The 20,660-nt window shown below is 36.3% G+C and overlaps 1 protein-coding gene across 1 annotated transcript in view; it reads right to left on the bottom strand.

The window, feature by feature from the left end:
• Window positions 1-6,541: 6,541 nt before the first annotated feature.
• cobl (cordon-bleu WH2 repeat protein) overlaps window positions 6,542-20,660 on the bottom strand; it is an 86,629-nt gene continuing 72,510 nt past the window's right edge. Inside the window, exons 12-17 of the mRNA XM_088929646.1 lie at window positions 18,523-18,862; window positions 16,155-16,279; window positions 13,846-15,710; window positions 12,152-12,271; window positions 10,706-10,951; window positions 6,542-9,355 (exon numbers count right to left, since the gene is read on the bottom strand). Coding sequence (XP_088785772.1) covers window positions 9,278-9,355; window positions 10,706-10,951; window positions 12,152-12,271; window positions 13,846-15,710; window positions 16,155-16,279; window positions 18,523-18,862 — 2,774 coding nt within the window. The 3' untranslated portion in view covers window positions 6,542-9,277. The remainder of the gene's footprint in view (window positions 9,356-10,705; window positions 10,952-12,151; window positions 12,272-13,845; window positions 15,711-16,154; window positions 16,280-18,522; window positions 18,863-20,660) is intronic.

The following is a 20,660-nucleotide window of genomic DNA, read 5'->3' as shown; positions in this document are numbered from 1 at the left end:
GCAAACGTGTGAATTGGAAATGATGCGACTGCACAGAACAGTTTTTGGACAGTCCCACCAGGAGTATGATTAGCAGAGAAAAGTGAAATCCATGTTGAGAGAGAATCATTCCCCTGTGGTGAACCAAATGGATTTTTCTTCATAGCTTTAGGGTTGTTTGAGTCCTGGTGTTCTAGCTGACAAAGATGAATAGACAGACAGTAAACTCTACCAGCATATATTGTATGAGCCAAATACTAGTGCCTACTATTAAGCTCATGTTTGGTCATAAAATAGGGTTCCCTCAGAAAAATAAATAAATAAGGGGATATTTTAGGGCTTAGGAGGCCATTTTGCATTCTAAAGTAGGTGTAGGAAAGTACCGGAAATTCAGTCTTTAATAAATCCATCCATCTATTTACTAGAATGAACACCTTTCTAGGAGTCAAGAGCAGTTGGCTTTATGTACAGGAAAAAGAATTAGAAGTCATTGAACAATTCCAATTCTGCTGCAGTGTTGTTATTGGACAAACAGCTACTTCATACACATACCTGCAATTCATTGCATTTATTTCTCACGTTAACAGGTGCTCAAGACCCAACACTTAGGATGTGTACAGAAATAGTGTTGCAACTATGTGATAACAACAACAAAAAAAAAACAATTACCTGCTGGAATGTAAAACACTAACAAAGCACAATTCCTCTCAATCAGCCTGGAGAAATCTGACATATTTATAAACATAAGAAAATGTAAGCAGGTAGATTGAATGCAGATCATAAGAGGTACTGTTTTAACGGAGATTTATAGCCAGTTATGCAATTCATCTTTGTAAACCAACAGCAAGAGTAAGTACTTTTTTTCCTAAAGTTGTAATATGTAATTTTCTTCTTTTCCAATAGAGAAATTTCATAATTAAGAATTATTAACTCTACAAGCTGTTTGTCATGCTTTGATCATTCATTTTCTTTGTTTGGTCGTAGTTTTCCATGGTTTACCTCTGTGTTTCACCATGGTTTTACTGCGGTTTTAACACACTTTAGTCTGGTTTTACCACGGTATACCACAGTATACAGTACAATCTGACTGGTTGAATGTGACCAATGGAATTATTTCTATAGACGTGTTTACATTTACCTTTTTGATATAGTTTTTTTTTCCAATTACATTATATACAAAATTGTTTTTCACATCTGGTCCCCTTTCATCCCTGCATGTGAGAAATGAGAAACTAATAGGAGGAATAATGCAAAAACAACCAGAGATCTGTGTATCTGGCCAACATGGGAAGAACCAGTCATGGCTCATGATTCTACAGTGTAGAAGGTTAATTGCCTGAAACTTTCCCCAGCTGAGCAGAAAGTGGCACTGCCATATGGGCTCATATTTTTAAGAAATCTTCTGCACATGGTTATAGGGTAATATATATTTTTTCGTACACACTTTATGCGAATATGATGATTTACCAGATTAGTTATAATCTCTGTACAGTATATAAACAGTACCTTAGTGTGCATTTGGCATATATATAGATAGATAACACATGCTGTTTACTTTGAAAATGAAAGTTATAGATAATATCCTGACTGACCCAAAAGACCAACAAAGAGCATGTCATAAAAAGAAAGTCAACCAACAACATAATCAAAATACATTCTAAGAATATATATAATTTCATATTTGTGTGTATTTTGATGTTTTTTTTATCATTAGAATGAGATGCAGAGAGAGGTGGCCTTGTGAGAAAGCCACCATCTTGGCTCAGATCTCAGGCCCTGTGTTGTGGCCTTGAGCCAAGATGGCCACCTGTTGCTTCTGGAGAAACTGCAGAACAAGGCATACAATTTGATATGTTAATGTGTTAATTTCCTCTTTGTATACTCCCTCCTCTGATTAATTTGAATAAAATTGCACCTGGTGTGAGATGCATATGTGAGCTTTTTGCAACCTAACCACAAGAGAAAGGGCTAACCTTCATCAGTCCTCTCATTAGAATACAGCGTCCGTTCTAATACAGACTGTAGACTGTAAATTCATGCACAGCCTGATGTGTGCCAGACAGGGCTAATTTATGTTAGCCCGTATTCATCTGAGCATGTCCAGAGATTACAGCTCACAGGAGCAGGCCTTCATACTGAAGATTTTACAGCACTGCAGGTGCTCCACGGGCCCTCAGTGAGCACATTCAGTAGTGGAGCTGATTGGGGTCTATCTGTAAGAAATTTTTAAGCATGAGAAAAACCTGTTGATGACCCGGGACATCAATGGCAGTTTTATTTCTTGATTTGTAATTGTTTTATGGACTTTCATAGAGAGATTTTGCTTTGTTGCATCCTTGTTTTATATTCACCACTTTGCATGTTGTTAAAATTCACGTGTGCTGTACTGTCCCTTGTAATAAAGATATGATTCTATGCATTATCTCTTTCAACAGCATTCCTTTCACTCACCATCATTGTCAGTGAGCAATAAAATATATAGATCTCTGAAACATAGAGATAAACGTTTGGCAGTGAGGGCGGTAATTCAGTCTATAGTCTATTTTCTACAAAATATTGAGTTCATTTTAAGCGTATTATATGACATAGGATATATTGAAAATTCGCCATGTTTTATGTGTTAGCTAAACTCACAGTGGCATGTCTTTGGTCCTATATGGAGGATTATTTTTTAGTTTTGAAATTGTGAAAAGTCTAACCCCTGATATTACAAATGACGTATGTATGGTACAAGTATGTAGACAATGCTAAATGAAAAAAATAAAAATTATAAAGGGACATTATGTGCTTGTGTGCAGTGGTGTGTGCCAACTCTTTGTCGTTCACATTGTGGTGCTGCTCACCGGTATTTAAAAGGCTGAGTGCAATATCAAAGCTGGGATCAATTACTTAATTTCTCCATCAATGTCCCACTCCACCCTGTAGGCCTGAGACTGAGAAATGACTGGCTAGAGATTGCCTTTCCTGAGGAGATACTGTACAGTATGTGAGCAGAGGAGGAGGGACACAGCAAATCACAATATTGAAAGTGATCATTTGGTGGAGATCCAGAGCAATTAAAACACCCTAATGCTTTAGTGAAAAAGATTTCTTTTATTTTCATACTGACATGAACAAAGCATTTTTTCTTATTTTGTTATCATGACTGTGACAGGTACTGTATGTATAATAGTCTAATGCAGACAGCCTTCAGGGCTCAAAGAAAAATATTTATTTTTATAAAACCTCTTTCTTTTAATTACAAGTTACTTGGCCAGTACTGGGGAAGAGTCCATTTTAATGGCTGTAGGTTGTAGCCAGTTTTCAGCAGTTTGACCAGTGATGATTCATCAGTGACAGTCAAGCCTCAATCTGTAATCAGGAAGCTACCAGGAAGTGGCCTATAACTAATGATAATGATAGCAGCACTGTCGGGAAATGTCTGTGTCACTATTTGTATCAACAGTGATGATCAATACTTTTTTTAAAAAAAAGCTGGTTTAAAGCATAAGCAAAAAATGACTTTTGAAATGTAACAGCAAAACAGCATTTTAGTGCACATCCACTTGGCAGCAGGCTATGATAGCAGTGAATTGCATTAAAAATTTGATACTGCAATGTATCCAATTAACTCAAGATGGATCCACAAAGACACGATTGGACATAGGTGCCTGCATTAACCCCTTAAACCTGGTTTAAAAACATGCACAAAAATGAATCTCTTGACAAAAAACAGAAAAGGGGTTAAGTAAGTGTTGACTGTGCCAGGAAACTTTAAATAAATGAATACTGCATTGGCTAATGAGAAATATAAATAATACTGATCAAGAAAATGACTGTGTGTATATAAAGCCAATTTCACCTTCTTCATGTGGTATAACTCAAACCTACGTTCAGCGATAAAATGTCTACATTCAGTTTACTGCTCTCTGTAACAGATTTAATGCCATAAGAAACCTTCACCTAGCAAGAATGTGCTGGCAGTCCACAGAAAGAATTCCAAGTGTGGTAGACCATCTAATTTTGAAAAGGTGCAGTAGGATCCAAAGTACTCTTGAAGTGATGGCAGGCCTCCAGCCTGACAAGCTTTGGAAAATAAAAGTTGTATTTGTGGCTGTCCGAAACATATGTCGGAAACTTCCTATTGAAGAATACTGCAATGTGAATGAGAAAATTATCTTCTTAGCTTTGTGCAGGTTGGCCATGCTGTTAAAAGGAAGCCAGACCCTGAAGTCTGAAGACATTGCAGAACATTTAGCAAAGCTTTTAAATATCTTGAGTGCTTTAAGGAGTTGCAAGACAGATATCCTATGCACACAGCATTAAGAGGTTCTTTGATCAAAAGGATTGAGACATTTGCTCAAAAGAAAAAAAAGCACTTTACAAAAACAATAAAAACATTTTCTGAACAAAAATAGTACTGCTTGAATTAAACATGAAATTCAAATGATTTTTAGAATATACTGTATATACCATAAAATAGAATCTCATAAATAACCTCAGTTAATTGTGCATTTTACCATTTATTTAGGAACAAGAAAATGAGTCTGTTTTCTCTTTGCAGTCATGTTTTCCCAAAAATGGATGGTTTCAGTTGGCTCTCTACCAAACACCTACTGTAATTCCATAATTAAGATCGTAAAGCCCTTGGAGAAGCAGAATTTCCAACAAGCAGAAGGCTTGTGGGTCAACCGCAGAGGACAATGACACCAGATGAAGAATGGCTCCTTTGGTAAAAACAGCAACTGCAGCTCACCAAACCAATGGCAGATGTACCAGTACCAAGTACTGGATGTAACCACTGGCAAAACCACATTAAACACCCAGATCAACTCAGCTAACTTGAAAAGAGTGACAAACACTTCAAAAATGCTCAGCTTAATGTCATACTAATATAACAACTGAAAGATAACAAAAAATGTATAGCACACATCACTTTCAGCAAATTTAGTAAAACCATTTTCCAAACATAATTAGCATTTGCACCTTAAAAGTAATCAGATTAAAACAGTTTACAAAAGTCTTGCACTGTTGACCTGCAACCAATATGTAAATCAGCCTCCATACAGCTTTAAGTTTCCACTGTATGAACAATCAAGACAGAACTCAAGAATATATTGCCAGATTAATGCCTGAATCATGTGACATTGTAGTACATATACTGTACAGTAGTATAAGAAATTTGTAGTACAGCAAATATCTCTCTCTGTGTAAAACATCTAGCTAGAGTGACGGTCTATCTATACATAATGAAAGGGCCTTCACTATACAAGAATTCATAACAATATGAACAGATTAAAAAGCTAAACTGACAACAGTTCTAGTAACATCATACTCATTTCATACAAAATAATACAGTAATAATCAGCAACTTGAATAAAAAATCAGAAAGAAACAAGGAGGTAAAATCTAGGACAATTTACAGTGAAGTTCGGTAAATACATGCTATCTGGATACTTTAAAAAAAATAAATTACATATCTTTATACAAACTTGTGAAGAATTTTGATATTGTTTATTATGTTCTGTATTGAGGACCATGTACTGTACTCTAACTGTTAAGCTCAACTAGTCTAGTTGAGCTTTGGTGCTTTAACTTAAGCCACTCACCACCTCCTGCTACCCAAGGAAACAGCTGTGTACTATGCAAACAGAAACCAACCATCTGGAATGCCAAGACTAATTGGCTTTCTACATTCATTTTGCTAAGAACGTGCAAACAACAGGCAGCACGATGCAGTGCACTCTGGACCAGAATGAAACACCCCTGGGCTCAGTTAACATTGCCTGTTACCACACTGGAAGGGAGAGCTTGACGTATTTTTCCCAAGAGAAATGTCTCAAGAGAGTTGATCTGTAGGCAGCAGGACTAAATCAATCTCACTTGACACAATCCGATGCCTTCCTGTAGGGCTCAGCACAAGAACGATGTTAAAAGACCTGTTGTCACACCCTCTACAGCTAGAGGGCGCTCCTACTCTGTCCTGTTCCTAGTTTCCCTGTACTTTTCTTGTCCTTCCGGTGTGTCTTTGTGTGGGGCTCTATATTTCCAGGTCACCCTTTCCTCCTGGCTCAGCATTGAGGGTTCGGATGTCGAGACCCGCCATGCACCAGCTCGTCTCCTCCGCGGCCTGAGGGCACAGGATTCTACACGACATCGTCTGACCTCCTGAGCCCGGGCTAACCTCCGTGTTGCCCCTTTTGCCGCTACGCATAGGGTCTTTATTGCTCTTTATTGTCTTTCCGACATCCGTGACACCTGTTGCTTACAGGGGTAGATATAAAAGGATTTGCTAGATCCCAGTAGGTCCATTATTTATGTCCAAGTCATGAAAATACATTCCGGATGTGAAGAAAAACCTGACCAAGACATAAAGGTGTTCTTCGTTGTTGTACCAGTATTGGGCTTAACAGTTTTCAATTGGTTGATTTTTAGACACACATACATTTGATTGTAAAGAAACTCTTTCAGTTTATTTTTAGTTTTGTATGTACAGTAATGACACTTGAAATTATATATTGAAACTAATACAAATGTAGCAGAAGACATTTGATTTATATAATAAAGAAAGCTGATATTTTAATTCAATAAACTTTTAATCTGTGGCACTGATAACATTTACAGTATATGTACTGTAGCTACACAGCAACTCTTGGCTTAATGTTCAAATATACATAAATAATGTTCCTTTTGAAGCTACTGTAGCTTGTAGGAAAAACTAAATTAACAGCATTTGTATGATATAAAAGACAAGCAAGATTATTACATTATCATATAATTTAACACAAGTAGAGTGGTTTACAAAGCATATTGCTCCATAGCAAAATTTGCTCTCTATTCTGTGGAAGTCATGTGAAAAGTTTAAAGATAACAAGAGGCAACAAAAGCAGGGACAAGAGAATTATTGTAAAGATTTTGATCAGCTAACTTTTCTTTCAGAATTTTCACTGTTTTTATTTAAATATGTAATAAATAGAGCATATTTTGCACTACAGCAACATCCTTAAAAATTTTTCTACTATCAGTTACATTTTGTAATACCTACTGTACATGTTCTGTACAGTACATCAGTGCTCTTAATGTAAGCATAATTTCAACTAACTTACACAACACACTTCTTTCTTTCCTAACATGGGTAATTGCACATGAACAAATACTGAACTCTAACTGTTATTACAAGTTTCTATACAACATTTACCTGCATGTTAAAAGAAAATTAAGAAAAAACAATCCAAAGACACATTCCGAACCAAAGGGTTTTTCATTTAGCCTTTAGTTTTTACCAATAAACAGTTAATATTCTTACTGTAAAGTAATAGACGTCAACTGAAAACACAATTCTTTCATTTCGAGAATGTTTGTTAAATTTATTGTATTACACAAACTATCATTATAAAGGTCAATACATGTTATTAACAAGTATAAAATCATCTAACACTGTAATAGTGAATTTAAATCATCTCAGTCAAGATATTGTTTGGGGAGTCACTTTTACAGAAAAAAAACAACAAATGTTAAAGAGCAAAACTAATGAAAAGGTTTCACTAGGCTAACCTGTACAGAAATGTTGAAACAACAACATCATCTGATCAATATATTTTGTTAAAAGTGTGTATCACAATTTCAATCAATATAGAGTGTGATCTGTAATTCTATTTCTTACAAAATCACCCAGATTAATTGGATGTGTAAAATACACTGTAGACAGTATTAGAATCTAAACGGTTTTTCTAAACCGCAATTTACTGTATGTTATTTTCAACACCTGTTATGCCAAGGGACATTTATTTGTATTTTATGTAAAAATACATCATGTACAATGAAAAGGCAGCAGCATTTTATAATATTTAAATAGAGAAATACGGTGCATTGGAAGTAAATTTATGTTTATATATTATGTTACATTTATAAATTATCGTATAATGTTAAGACACTTTATTTATCATACTTTTTCCTGACTTAGTTGATTAGTTTATAATATGTATATTTCACATGAACAAAAAGGACCATTATAGCAGTATTTCACTGAATATATTCAAAACATCGAAGCTTCAAAGCATGGAACTACATGCTTTATCAAGGTAAATTGCTGACATAGTTTAGATAGACATTTTTAGATTTTATCATAAATTGTCTTACGGAAAATACAATCCCACTATGCTTGCTATATACTCAAATTTGTAAAAAATTAGAAAAAAGTATTGTTTCAGTAAAGGCTCCAAACATCAAACTGTGCAAGATAAGCATGCCTACTGCATGCCTTTAAATGAAACAATTGTTTTTTTAAGAATTTCAAATCTAACCAAATCTAAATCAAATTTAAATGAAAATCAAAATTCAGATCTACAAAAAGGATTTCAGTAATTTCTTATTACTCTATAAAAAGAATGGGGTTGATACATGATGTCAGTTCAATTTTGACTCTGGTTTTGTGGGTTGTTTTACTTCAAGACGATACAAACAATGGAAACTCATACAGAGGCTAATAATGATCAAATGTGAAGTCTTCCATAAAATGCGATAAATTAAAACGTATAACCTTCATAGCTAAAAATGTAGGCAACCAATTCCATAGCATCAGAATTCTAAGAAACTCTATAGTCAGATTTTTTAAAAACAGGTTTACATGCTTATCCAACATCACATGTCATATTATACAGTACATTGGTAAGAGTTTAGTTCAATGCAGGGGGTTTGTCACCTCCACAGATGTCCACATCATGAGTAATGGCAGCACTTGATCTGATCAGTGCAAAACTTAACAGGATTTAAGAAGTCTCTTGTGTTCTATAGACATGTCTTGAACCATATCAGGCACTACAGAAAATAAATGACAGTTCTGATTAGCTTTTAGCCTACTTAAAATGCATGAAGAAGGCCTATACTTCACATTATTAGAAGATTCTTTATCCCATTGTCAATACATGGTACTAAATACATGAAAACTCATCTTCACATTTTAAACAATTCTGTCCCATTTTCATATGTTTTGTGGGGGAAGGGCATATTCGGAAATCCCTTTAAAGTAGTATGTAAAGAAGCTAAACAGAAGCTACAGAAATAAAGTGGTATATCTGAGGACTGAACAGAATCTACACTTTCATTTTCGTATCATCTGTTTTTAGGGATAAGTAGCAGCAACAATTGTTGGCACACGATCTAAACAAGACTCATCTGACCAACTAACATCAGTTACCAGTAAATAAAATCAAAACATGAATGTACTGTAAGTGGAAAATCACATTTGGCATGCAGTGTTATCAAAGATGGCTGCTGACAGACTCCAGACACTGAAATGAAGATGGCTCAAGAAAAACCTCTAGTCCTTGTGAACCAATTGAGCCTGTACTTTTCCTAGTCTTCCATTCACAAGTACAGTTTTTGAAGGAACAGGGACCTGAAACATAAAATACAGAAAAGCAACATTAATAACAACTATCTTTGTAAGTCAGTAAATACTATACAGTACATATTAACAGATAAAGGCTTTGATCTGTGCAGAAAACAAAATTTTACAGTGTGTATTAGTGCAGCGTTTTTACTTTACCAAACAGGATGATATGACACTGTATGTTCGCTGTGCTATTTAAGTGGCATTCATTTAAAATTATAAAAAGATTTTTGGGTCAAATTAGCACTGCAAAATTAATCAGGGTGTGTGGGTATTAATTAGAAGCTATACTATGAAACTACGTTCACCAGTTTCACTTGACAGTAATTCATCATAGTTTCTTTCTGTAAAGTATACAGTTTTAAGTTGAAATATTTCTTGAATGATGTAGTATATTTCATAAAGATTTCACTGCCCAGCTACTACAGACAGATAGCAGATAAAAAACAGATGGATTTCTGGAATCAGGATGAAAGTCAATCAAAATGGAAAACAACACTAAAACATATTGAACTATTAATTTTGTCTGTTTCTTGGTACAAACTATTCTTATTGTGCCATTGTAGCCCGTATACTGTAATTTATAAAATAAAACCTAATGTTAATTGAGAGAAAGCATATAAAACTAACAAGCTGCTGAGCACACAAGTACAGGGTGTACTGTACCAAGTATAGGAAAAGGTGCACTTATTATAGCCACACTGAAACAGTCACGTCTGGATTGCATCAGGCAGTCAATGAGAAACAAGCAGCTGTGTTATGAGGGATAAAATAATAATCTTCCATTACTGAGCTAAGTCCTTACATGCCTTCAAAAGCTGCACCACTGAATTATATATAAAATGGATGATCTTTCTGAGATACAGCTAAAAAGAACCATAGCACATAGTAGTAATTCACACAAATGCATTATACTGTATATCAAGTGAAAACACAGCAGAGTTGGTGTTTGCTGATTTTGAAATACTGTATCTATGGCACATTATACACATAATACACATAAAATCCAGGCCTTCTATCACACAATGCTAGTAGAGTATTGCTATTATCAACTAAGTTCTCATTATTAGTGTTGCTTGCCCTTAATTTTTAAATTTCCGGACTTGACTATTCAATCGCCCACTATATAAACGGGTTAGAGATCAGTGGATTTGCCAAACCAGCACATTTAATAAGTTTAATTATCTCTGCAGCGTACATGGTCTTAACTCTGAAGCTCCAGCTGTATTCACGCCCACTACGTGTGTTTTCATGTAGCCTGTCATCTTCATCTTAAACCGTATTTGGTATTTGTTGCCATTTTCACCTCGTGAACCCCGAGTCGAGAGGATGTGAGGCGGCACAAATGTCTTGCACCTTTTTCAGGTGTGCGGCTCCAGAGCCGCTGCGGATGGCCTCCAGCAAGGCAGCCCGCGCCTGCTCTGGGCTCTCATGAGATCTCAGAACGGAGCCCGAGGGCCTCGCTTTTAACATGTCAGCTGGAGGAAGAGGAGGAGGAGGAGGGGCATGCGGTGGACGAAGAACGGCTTCAGTGTTGGGGCCACTGTTTCCCTCCTCGGCCTTTCGGATATTCCCGAGTTCCTCTGCAGCTGTAGATTTAGTCTGCGGATCAAGGACATATCAATGGTGAGTTTCTGTCAAACAAACTGGAGTCTTTTCTATTTTTATTTTTTGACAATTGCTGGGGAATGTTCTTATTTACTTCATTATAGAAGCAGATAGGAATTGATCCCTCATCAATAACTTATTTGTGTCCCAGGTAATCCCAGTCAGACACACTGAAGAGAAAGTTTTTTTCTTTCCAAATTCCATGAATTTGATCTTCTTGGTAATAGGCTAGAAAGAGAAATGTCTTTCACTCACATCAATAAAATAAAATACTGTTTTTGTATGAGACTTGAATGACAATTATGGGAAAATTAGAGATCTGAATACCTCATTACAAAATTATTAAAATCTGAAGCCTTTACATTCACAATTTTTTGTAAAGGAAATAAACTAGGAAATTAAAAGCCCTTGGGAATTATTTAGATTTTCCTTTTCCAAATCTGATATTTCTAAGCTTTAAATCTGTGGTGCTGCTCCCTCAAGAAGCCAATTGAAGCCAATTACAAGATCAAGATTCTGGAATTCAATTAATCCTGGAAACACGATCCTTATTTACTGAAAGCCACAAATTCCTTTCATTCTTTATGGTAAGTTGGGCAGAGAACGTAGCCCTTAAAATCAACATTGTTTTGGTGTACACCACATCATCTTACTAAAAAAATATACATTTTATACAAACATTTGTTTTGGCTCCAGAGCAAAAAATGCTCCACCTTCAGACTTGGCATTGAGAAGCTTTGGAAATAACATTTGGAGAAATATAATCATCTTGAAAAACTTTTACATTTAACGGGCTTTTTAAAGCCTTATTTCTTATTATTCACCTGCAAGCAATTTCCTTTGCTTTTTCTAAAAGTTATTTTCAAAGGCAGAATCAAATTATTTCAAGTGAAAAAAATGGGAAAGTATCTTGTGAAAGGAAGCCCATTTTCCAGTTAGATGAACCTGGTAAACATGACACATCATACTGAAGTTCACTGAGCAGGGAAAGACAGGAGACACACTAAATGAGCTTGTATTTTTACAACAAAAAATGTACTTAATCAGATCAGAAGGATGATAGTCCTGAACATTTTTATCAGTGCGCTTCCATACATACGTATTAGGAATATCAAAGTGGTATTGGTCTTGTCGAACAAAAATGGTACTAATAGATACCTCTATTTCCATACGTGTTCCTGTGAATGGTCTCACCTTTCTTAGTCTTGAAGAGTTACTTTGAGCTCTAATTGCTGCCAAAAGTGCAGCCCGTTCATTTTCTGCCTCAACAAAGGAAGGCTTCTTCTGAGTGGTTTCCCCTGTTCTAGCCGTTATCTGGGACAAAAAGGAATTAGAAAGCTATTACTAGTGAGCCACCTCTTTCACCTCATAACACACAAGAGAATTCATCGGGATCCATTAATGGGGAGTGCAGCAGAATTATTTAAAATTGAGAAAAGGTTGGGGACTTCTCCAGGCTGCAGACTATGATGGCAGCCTACAACATACAGTAGTGCCTGGTCCAAAATGCAAGTAGCAGATCTCACTTTCGCTATCAGATCACACAGAAGTAACAACAGAGACAAACTAAAATGTATGAAAATACAGGAGTGGGCATAATGACAGCGGGATGTGCTGACATTGGTGGCAACTAGGTGTCATACATGTTATTGAAGGTATAAAAATGACTGAACCTATTTCAACAATACTAGAATAGAAGGAGCATCTGGCCTACATAAGGCCACCTTTGGAAATGGTCAACTGCCTTCATTAAATGCAAAACAGACTGAAGTACATTAAATGGGGGTTTTGTCATCTTCTCCATTAAACCACTTTACAGGTCATAGGTAGGAAATAACCACATGTTAGGTCTCATATATGAAAATACTCATGTCCTGGGAAAATAATATTCAGTTTCAGCTGAGTAAAGCATCCAAGAAGTTAGAATAATCCACATGCAAATTAATTATACTGCATAACGTAGAGATGCTCAATGGAATTTTAATTCTTGATTCTTGTTGTAAAATATAACAGCCCTTTCATTAAATTTTAAAGTTAAGCTTAGTCATGAGAGTAGTCACTGAAAAGAGTTATTAACATAGATTCTTCTTTCATGTAGACATCTGATTAATTCTGTGCTGTTCAGGGATTGCTCCTGCAGTTTATTAAGCACTTTGGAAGCCATTGTGGAGACAGACATTTCCAATTAAATAGGCCGGGGTAGATACCATAACTTTTAAATGCACACTTTATAACAAATTAAATGTGGACACAATCTTCTAAGTCCATTAACAGCAGCTCTATGCATATTAAAATGTCTTGTGATATGTAAAAATGGGGAATTCTTACTGCAGCTAGTCTAATCTTTGATTGCACCTCTTTTTTTCCAATAACTATTATATACCAGTGTTGTAACTAACTGTGTTTAAGCAAAGAACGAAAGTTAACTTCAAAGTTATTAAGCAACCTCAACTAACTGAACAATACATAAATGTGTGCACTGCAATTAAAGCTCAACAGAGTGATTATGTGATCTCTGGAAGTGCTCTATCCCAGTTATGTGCATGTTGCTTTGACTGTTATCAGCAAATGATGTGTTTCAACAATATTGAATGAAGAACATGTATAAGCACTCTCACCTGTACGGTTTCTTATGCTGGAAACCATATGTGATATTGCAGACATTTACTGTTAATTCAATCATATTATGTTGATTAACAAAACATGGAGCATTAGCAGACAATAACACTGACAATATGAAACAAGTTATAAAATCTATTACAGCTTTAAAGAGAGTAGAAACAGACTACAAGCCCTTTACTATGTTATCACATAAAAATAAAACAGTCACCTGACACTAAAATTGATAATTGAGTTTGCTCAATTATTATGATGTTATGAAGATTTACCTTTCTGAGTCTTTCCTTTCCATCACCAGACTGGATAGCCTCCATTAGCGTGCTGTGAAATGAGGTTTCAATCTGTATTGACTTCAAGGTAACAGGCTTGAACTTTCTGACTGGCCCAAATATATTGACATTAGTTAGATTATTGAATTCTGCTGGTGGAGGCTGTGAATCTGCTTCTGTTAGTTCTGAAACATCTTCCTTAACAGTTTGCTTGATTAAGGGGTTGTGAATGGGCCTAATAAAAGATGATTCTAATCTTGAAGCATCGTTTTGTAACTGCAGAGTTCTACATGATTTTTGAAGAACACAGGAATTGCATGCCTGAGACTCTGTGAGCCTGGTTTTTGCAATTTCCTCATCTGAGACAGCGCTTTTTTCATTATAAAGATTACTGTTCCCACTAGCATTGTTTTTCTCCTCCACAGAAACACTTTGTTCAAAAGCAGTCTTATTCAATTGGTACTGTGATACCTTATGATTTGAAAAACTCTGTGATTGTATTGGAGTTGCAGCCAGTATGTCTGACTTAGTCTCTTTAGTTTTAGATATCTCTGCAGAAACATGAGTGTGCTTAGTGTAGTTTGTTTCAGGGTAAGCGTATGCGTTTTCATTTGGAAAAACGAGTTTGACTGGAGATGATGATTTACAGGCTTTAGACTCTGGAATAGTGCTGCGGCCTTGTGTGAGTTCAAGTTCATCGTTACAAGAGCCGCCTTTGGCTGTAGGCATCCTAACGGCGGATTTCACAATTGCGGAAGCTACATACTGACTGGATGTCCTCCTGGAAGGCTTCAGAAAAGAGAGGTCATTCTTAACCTCCGTCTTCAACATTGGTTTCAAGGACTGTTGCATAAGCTCTGGAGTCAGAAGCTCATTTTTGCCTCCTGGTTTACTGTGAGGAATACTGGTTGAAACTTCCTCTTTTACTGCATTTATTTTTACTGATTTTGCTTCTGCGGCAAGTTTTTGTCTTTGGACAGGCTCTGTGAGGGGAGAGTCGTAGTCACCCAGGTCTCTGGTTTTTGCGAGAGCTCGTCTGCTTGTGTTGTCCGAGTCATGCTGCTCTGCTGAGCTCCAGAAGGCCTTGGCTCTCCGAAGAAGAGATTCTTCTGAGTCACTGCTAGAACACAATGAACCATTATTCCTGTTTTCAGAATCATCTGGCTTGACAAGATTACCCTGAGCATCGATCTTTATGGCTCCGATGACTAATGATCCACCTGGCTTCTGGTTCTGACTCAGGGCAGGTTTCAGTGGAACAACAGTGAAAGTTTTCATGCCAACCCGTGAAGCACAGCTCTGTGATATTTTACTCTGGGTTATCTGCCGCCTAGTGGATGCAAGAAAGTCACTGTTTCCATGGGATTCCCTTGGTTCATACTGGTTTACAGATTGGAGTTTGGGAGTCTCTTCCTTATCAGTTTTAATTTTCTGTATTTGGGAATTAATCCGATCTGTAGGAGAGTCATTATCTCTCTGTGTGCCAAACTGGATTTCTGTCACTGGAACAGTACAGCACTTTTCTTCTGTATAATAACTAGAACTGGACTGTTTAATTGACTTTAAATTATCATGATCTCTAGGAGACTGAACTGCAGCTGTGACAGCATTGTTGTTTTTGTTTTCTAGATCACTGCTTATTTTAAAACTACTGGCATATTTTCCATTGATTGTTTCTTCTGTCTGTGATGAGACTATCTCATAATTTGTTACACTGCATCTGTAATCCTCATAGACTTCATCTATTGTTGTTACTGGCACTGCCATGTCTACATCAGAAACAGGTATTTCACCAGGGTAGGTGAATCCCACTTTGTCCATGGAATATGTTGATGATTTGGAGGTTGGATCTGTATGTTCAACATCTGTTTTTAATTTTGAAAAAAGCAAAGAGAAAATAAACATGCAATTAGAGATTCTGCAAATTGACGTTTCTCTGTTTTAAATATGGTGCTTTATGTTTTCACTTGTATCTTTTAAAAGCCACACATTTATATTATATTTAATACAGTCAAAGTCCTGTAACATATGATTTTACAAATACACTGTAAAAGTATTACTGCTTTAGCAGGATACCTGTGCCCTCATTATAAAGCTTCATATTATGAAAGGGCTCCTAAAATGAAAACATGCAACAATCTGTGTTTAATATTATTTACCAGACACAAAGTGGCATGAACAGACATGTGTCAGCAGGTGATGCACACTTACGACACAATTAGAAAAAAGATATACTGTATATGAATAAATAGCTCATTGACTCTGATAACTACTAAGTGCTTTATATAGACAAAAAAATACAATTCTACCTGCTAAATCAGCATCCAGGTCTGCTAGGGTCTGATGTAACTGAGCTGTGAGGTCCAGGTCTTCATCATACTGATCACACTTTATGCCTGCTGTGGTCTGATTGGGGTCGAAATCACTGCTGTGTCTGTGAGTTGGGAAAATGAAAACATATAACCATTGCATCCCCCATGTCTGTGAAGCAACATCTGTGACTTGAGCTTTTCATTGTTGCACTGTGGGGTCTGTGGACACAGTGACTCACTTTTTGCCATGTATCAAAACTATGAAGGCCTTTTAAACAGATTTAAAAATTATGAATAGACTGTGCTTGATTAAAAAATAAAACAGACTACTTGCAAGGAAAATCTGGCTTTGCCAAATTCCAGAAATTGTATTCTGGACAAAGGCCCGGTATAGAGATTAGAGGCCAAGCTGGAAAAAGCCCCACAAATCAAACAGAAACAAAACAAATCACAGCATTAAATAAAATGAAGGATGCTAGTAGTTTCATTTTAAATTCAATAAGTATGGCAAACTTTTCAGTTTTGTTTATACATTCCTACAAATTTGCTTCACCATAGCATGTGAGCATAGCATAGACTACTTTCCTGTTAAAACTAGCTGCAATTTCCCAAAACCTGTTAGCAAATTCTCAATCATGGAGTCTTCTATGGATACTGGGTAAAGTCTTGGGGCAGCTGTAAACACAGACATTTAAAGTGTAGCTTTTAACCCTTGCAGGACTTCAGCACACACTACCGCTTACTGTACAAACTTCAGTTAATTTCCAGTTCTTGTAATAAATTCAAGCCTGCAGTGTATAAGAAAATAACAGAGTGTTACAATAAAAATGGGTTCATGCACACACTCAGTCTGTAACACAGACGTTCTGAAGTTTGCAAACAGTGTGCATACACTCAGCTGACAAGGCCACCCAGATTCTTTATCTCATACTGATGGTTAGGACTTTTGGTTATTATCCAGCAAAAACACAGCTTGTCAAATTTGCAAGCAAGTCAAATATCATCCTGTATGTTCCCAGGTTCAACGTTTTAGGCAACATAAATCAGTTTAATCATAATAAAACACATGACATTTTTGTGACCTCTGAAAGGACTACAAAAGCTTTGTTTGTATGTACGCCCACGCACACAGAGTAGGTCTGATTGAATGATTGAGGTAATTTATAATCAGCACAAGGGAATAAACCTGTTTTCCTTACTAAATAAATATAACTCCACATTCAGACCTATAGTATAGACCGCAATAATTGGACTGGAGTACCACTCTCCCTTATGACCTTTATTTTGATTAATTGGAATTCAAAGTACTTATTGGATTAGACTTCCTTTTGACTTATAAAGAGCTCAGAATGCAATATAAGTTTAAGAGTCCATTTTAGACAACAGGTTTGAATGATAAAATGCATAACACTACAGCATTTAAACAAAAGAAATATAAGAATAACAACATACAAACTATGACCATTCCAGAAATTCTAATGATATAACTGGGCAGCAACAATATGTCCAAAAGGCATCTTTATGTACACCCAACTTTTTAAAAAAATAAGAGGCTGAGAAACTATGGTTCTCATGGTTGTAATTTAGACATTTTAGTCCTGGCTATTTAGTTTCTTAACTGAAAGATTTTTTTGATCAGTTTTGCACCAGTCTTTCTCTAGATGGGAAGAGCAGCATTACACGAAGATATAAACATGGATAGAAATTTGGTAGCAATTGGTTTATACACAGACAAGAACAATTTATCACGTTATTGCATTCTTGATTTGGTCTTAATTTCATGATTGTGTATACAACATTGTATACAGTATATTGTAATCTATTGTATATACTTATACAAGCCATTATGTAGATTTCCTTCCCCACAAGAATGCAGAATATAACAATTCATTTTGCAGTAGGATTGTTTTGTTTTTGGTTCAACTTAATTTCTTAACAGCTACATCATTTCACTTGTCTGTGGAATAACAGGCCATATAGGAAGTGCTTGATACTAAACAGACATGGCATATCAGTATGTTACAGATCATGAAAATTATATTGGTGTAAGTCATCATTCATAATTCATAAGATAACAGGACAGGGATTTGAAAAGTTTTCAGAGTAAAAGAAAATGCACATATGCATAAAAGCTGTTGTGTTGGCAGTCCTATGAAACCTAAGTTGCCAAACGAGAGTGCATACTTCTGCATTATGAGATACAGTATCTGATATGTACTGTATTATGAGTGGCTAAATGCCAGATGCCAATGAGTCAGATTGCACATTAAAATGTGCCTTGCTACAACATGTATTTAAACACTTGTGAGTTCATTCAGAAGGACGTCAAGCTTGGGATTCTGGGGGGAAGCGGGACTTTCAGTACCTGCTGTGAGATCTCCACGCAGGGACGCCTTCTTCACTGTCGCTGGCAGAGTACTCAGGAGCGGCGCAGCAGGAGGCCTCAGTGCTGCCGGAGCACTGGTCCTGGGACAGCTGCCGCCCCATTCTCAGGCTGCCATCGGGCGAGGCGAGGTGCACGATATCGGACGGCGAGCTGACTATACCCGAGTCCTCTGCGGTGCCTTCTGAAGCGGTGCAGGCATTATCAGGGAAGCTGCTGCTGCTGCCCATGGAGACAGTCTCTTCCTCTAGCCCAGCCAGGCCCTGTGGCTGTGTCCCCATCTTCTGGAGCAAACAGCTCTCCTGCATAGACCTCAGCCAGGCTGCACAGGGAGAGGAGGAAAGCCCCCTTAAAATCCACCCCACTTCACTCCACTATGAACAATAGTGCCGGATGGAAAATGCTTTTTTTGCTTTGCATTTTAAAATGATTCTCAGATCTACAGACCAAAACCAACTTCACCCACATCAGACAGAAATAAATCAGGCTGAAATGTGAGGCACGTTGTTGCAAATGCACACCTTTTATGTTTTGTTTGTAAAATTACTAAGATAAAACGATGAACTTAGAAGATAAATGTGGGAGAACAGTTTTTTTAAAGACTGGAAATCTGTTATAACTTTAACTAGGTCAAGAAGAGCTTCAAAACAATTTACGTGAAAAAAAGTGTTCAATATAGTCTACGTTTACAGTTAAAGTTTATTACTTTAGGATTCAGGCTGTGATGCCAGTATCATTCTTAAGTGTAAAGTGTATGCTTGCTATGTAAAGGCCAATTAATCAGATTATACCTGATTGTGAATCTTAAGCCTGGATCAAATCACCAAACACACATTACAATCCCAATGCTAGATGGCACTTTTCCTTTGGGTAGACGAAAAAAGTATCTTGCAAAACAAAAAGCCACCTCCAAGTACTGGGTTTACTGTTTGTGACTGGTGGATCACAGTTTTGATTTGGTCCAGGCCCTAGTTTACATTACACTGGATTTAGTGCATTTTCCAGCACAGCTGAAAGCTTTTAATGGAACATTATGAAGACAGTAAACATAAAGAAGTCAAGATGAAAACAGTATGGAAAGATTGTGAAACCAGGAAAAGATAGGAATGGGTGAAACATGCACAATTATGCTATGGATATTTTAATATCTGTGCTTCTTATGCAGACATTATATTATGTAATACCTTATCCCCTAGTAAATTAAAACTATGAAACATTGTCAACTAAACTGAAGCATATAGTTAAGTGGCCTATGTTAACTGCTAGGATCTTAAAGGAGAGTGTTCAAAGACTAGAACAGACTCCTCATACATCAGAAATAATGGACCACATCATTGAGCAACCACCAACTAAAATGTTCCAGGACCATAAAGAAGATACATTATCTTTTGTTTATTTATAAGTCTAAAGATGTACTACTAATGACTATAGTCCACTGGCTAAATGCCTGCTGGACACTGATCTGTTTAGTTGTCATTTAATGAAATATTATATATTTTTATTAATAAAACATAAATCAGCTTATGAGTTGTTGTCATTGTAAGAACTTTGTTGCTACAAATTAATTTTACTCTTGGTTTAATCAAACAGAAGACAACCTAATCCCTTCAGTTGTGGTCACAAGGAATTGCCCTTTTAAAGCCAGTGTTACTCAAAGTTACCCATATATGTTATGTACGTAATGTACTGTACTGTAATGTTACAGGAGTACACAATTAAGCCCAGTGTCTCCTATTAAGCTGTAATATTTTTAAGCCAATTGAAAGATGCTTGTATCACCTGAAGACCTCAACGTTGTTCACTTAAAAAAATAGCAATACACTGTTAGTAAGACATCATTTGGATTGCAAATTTCACGTTTTCCATTATGTGGGGGGAATACAAATTAGCCTCCTCCTAAAATGTGTATTCTTCCCATAGTGCAATGCAGTTTGAACTTTGTAAATTTCTACAGTAGACAGTTATGGTCAAGCTGGCATGATTAAAATAATTAACTTAATATTATTTTTTACTTAAAATTATTAACTTAAGTTTATGAATAGGAATGGCAACCCCACCCTTTTTCAACCCAATTTCTACAGATGTGACGCACATCTTCAGTTTTCAAATGAGTTTCTTGC

The sequence above is a fragment of the Atractosteus spatula genome, chromosome 12 (assembly GCF_055471065.1).
Source record: "Atractosteus spatula isolate fAtrSpa1 chromosome 12, fAtrSpa1.hap1, whole genome shotgun sequence".
NCBI classification, from domain to species: Eukaryota; Metazoa; Chordata; class Actinopteri; order Semionotiformes; family Lepisosteidae; genus Atractosteus; species Atractosteus spatula.
Note: the sequence above shows the minus strand (reverse complement) of the source record. Positions and strands in the feature narration are given on the sequence as shown.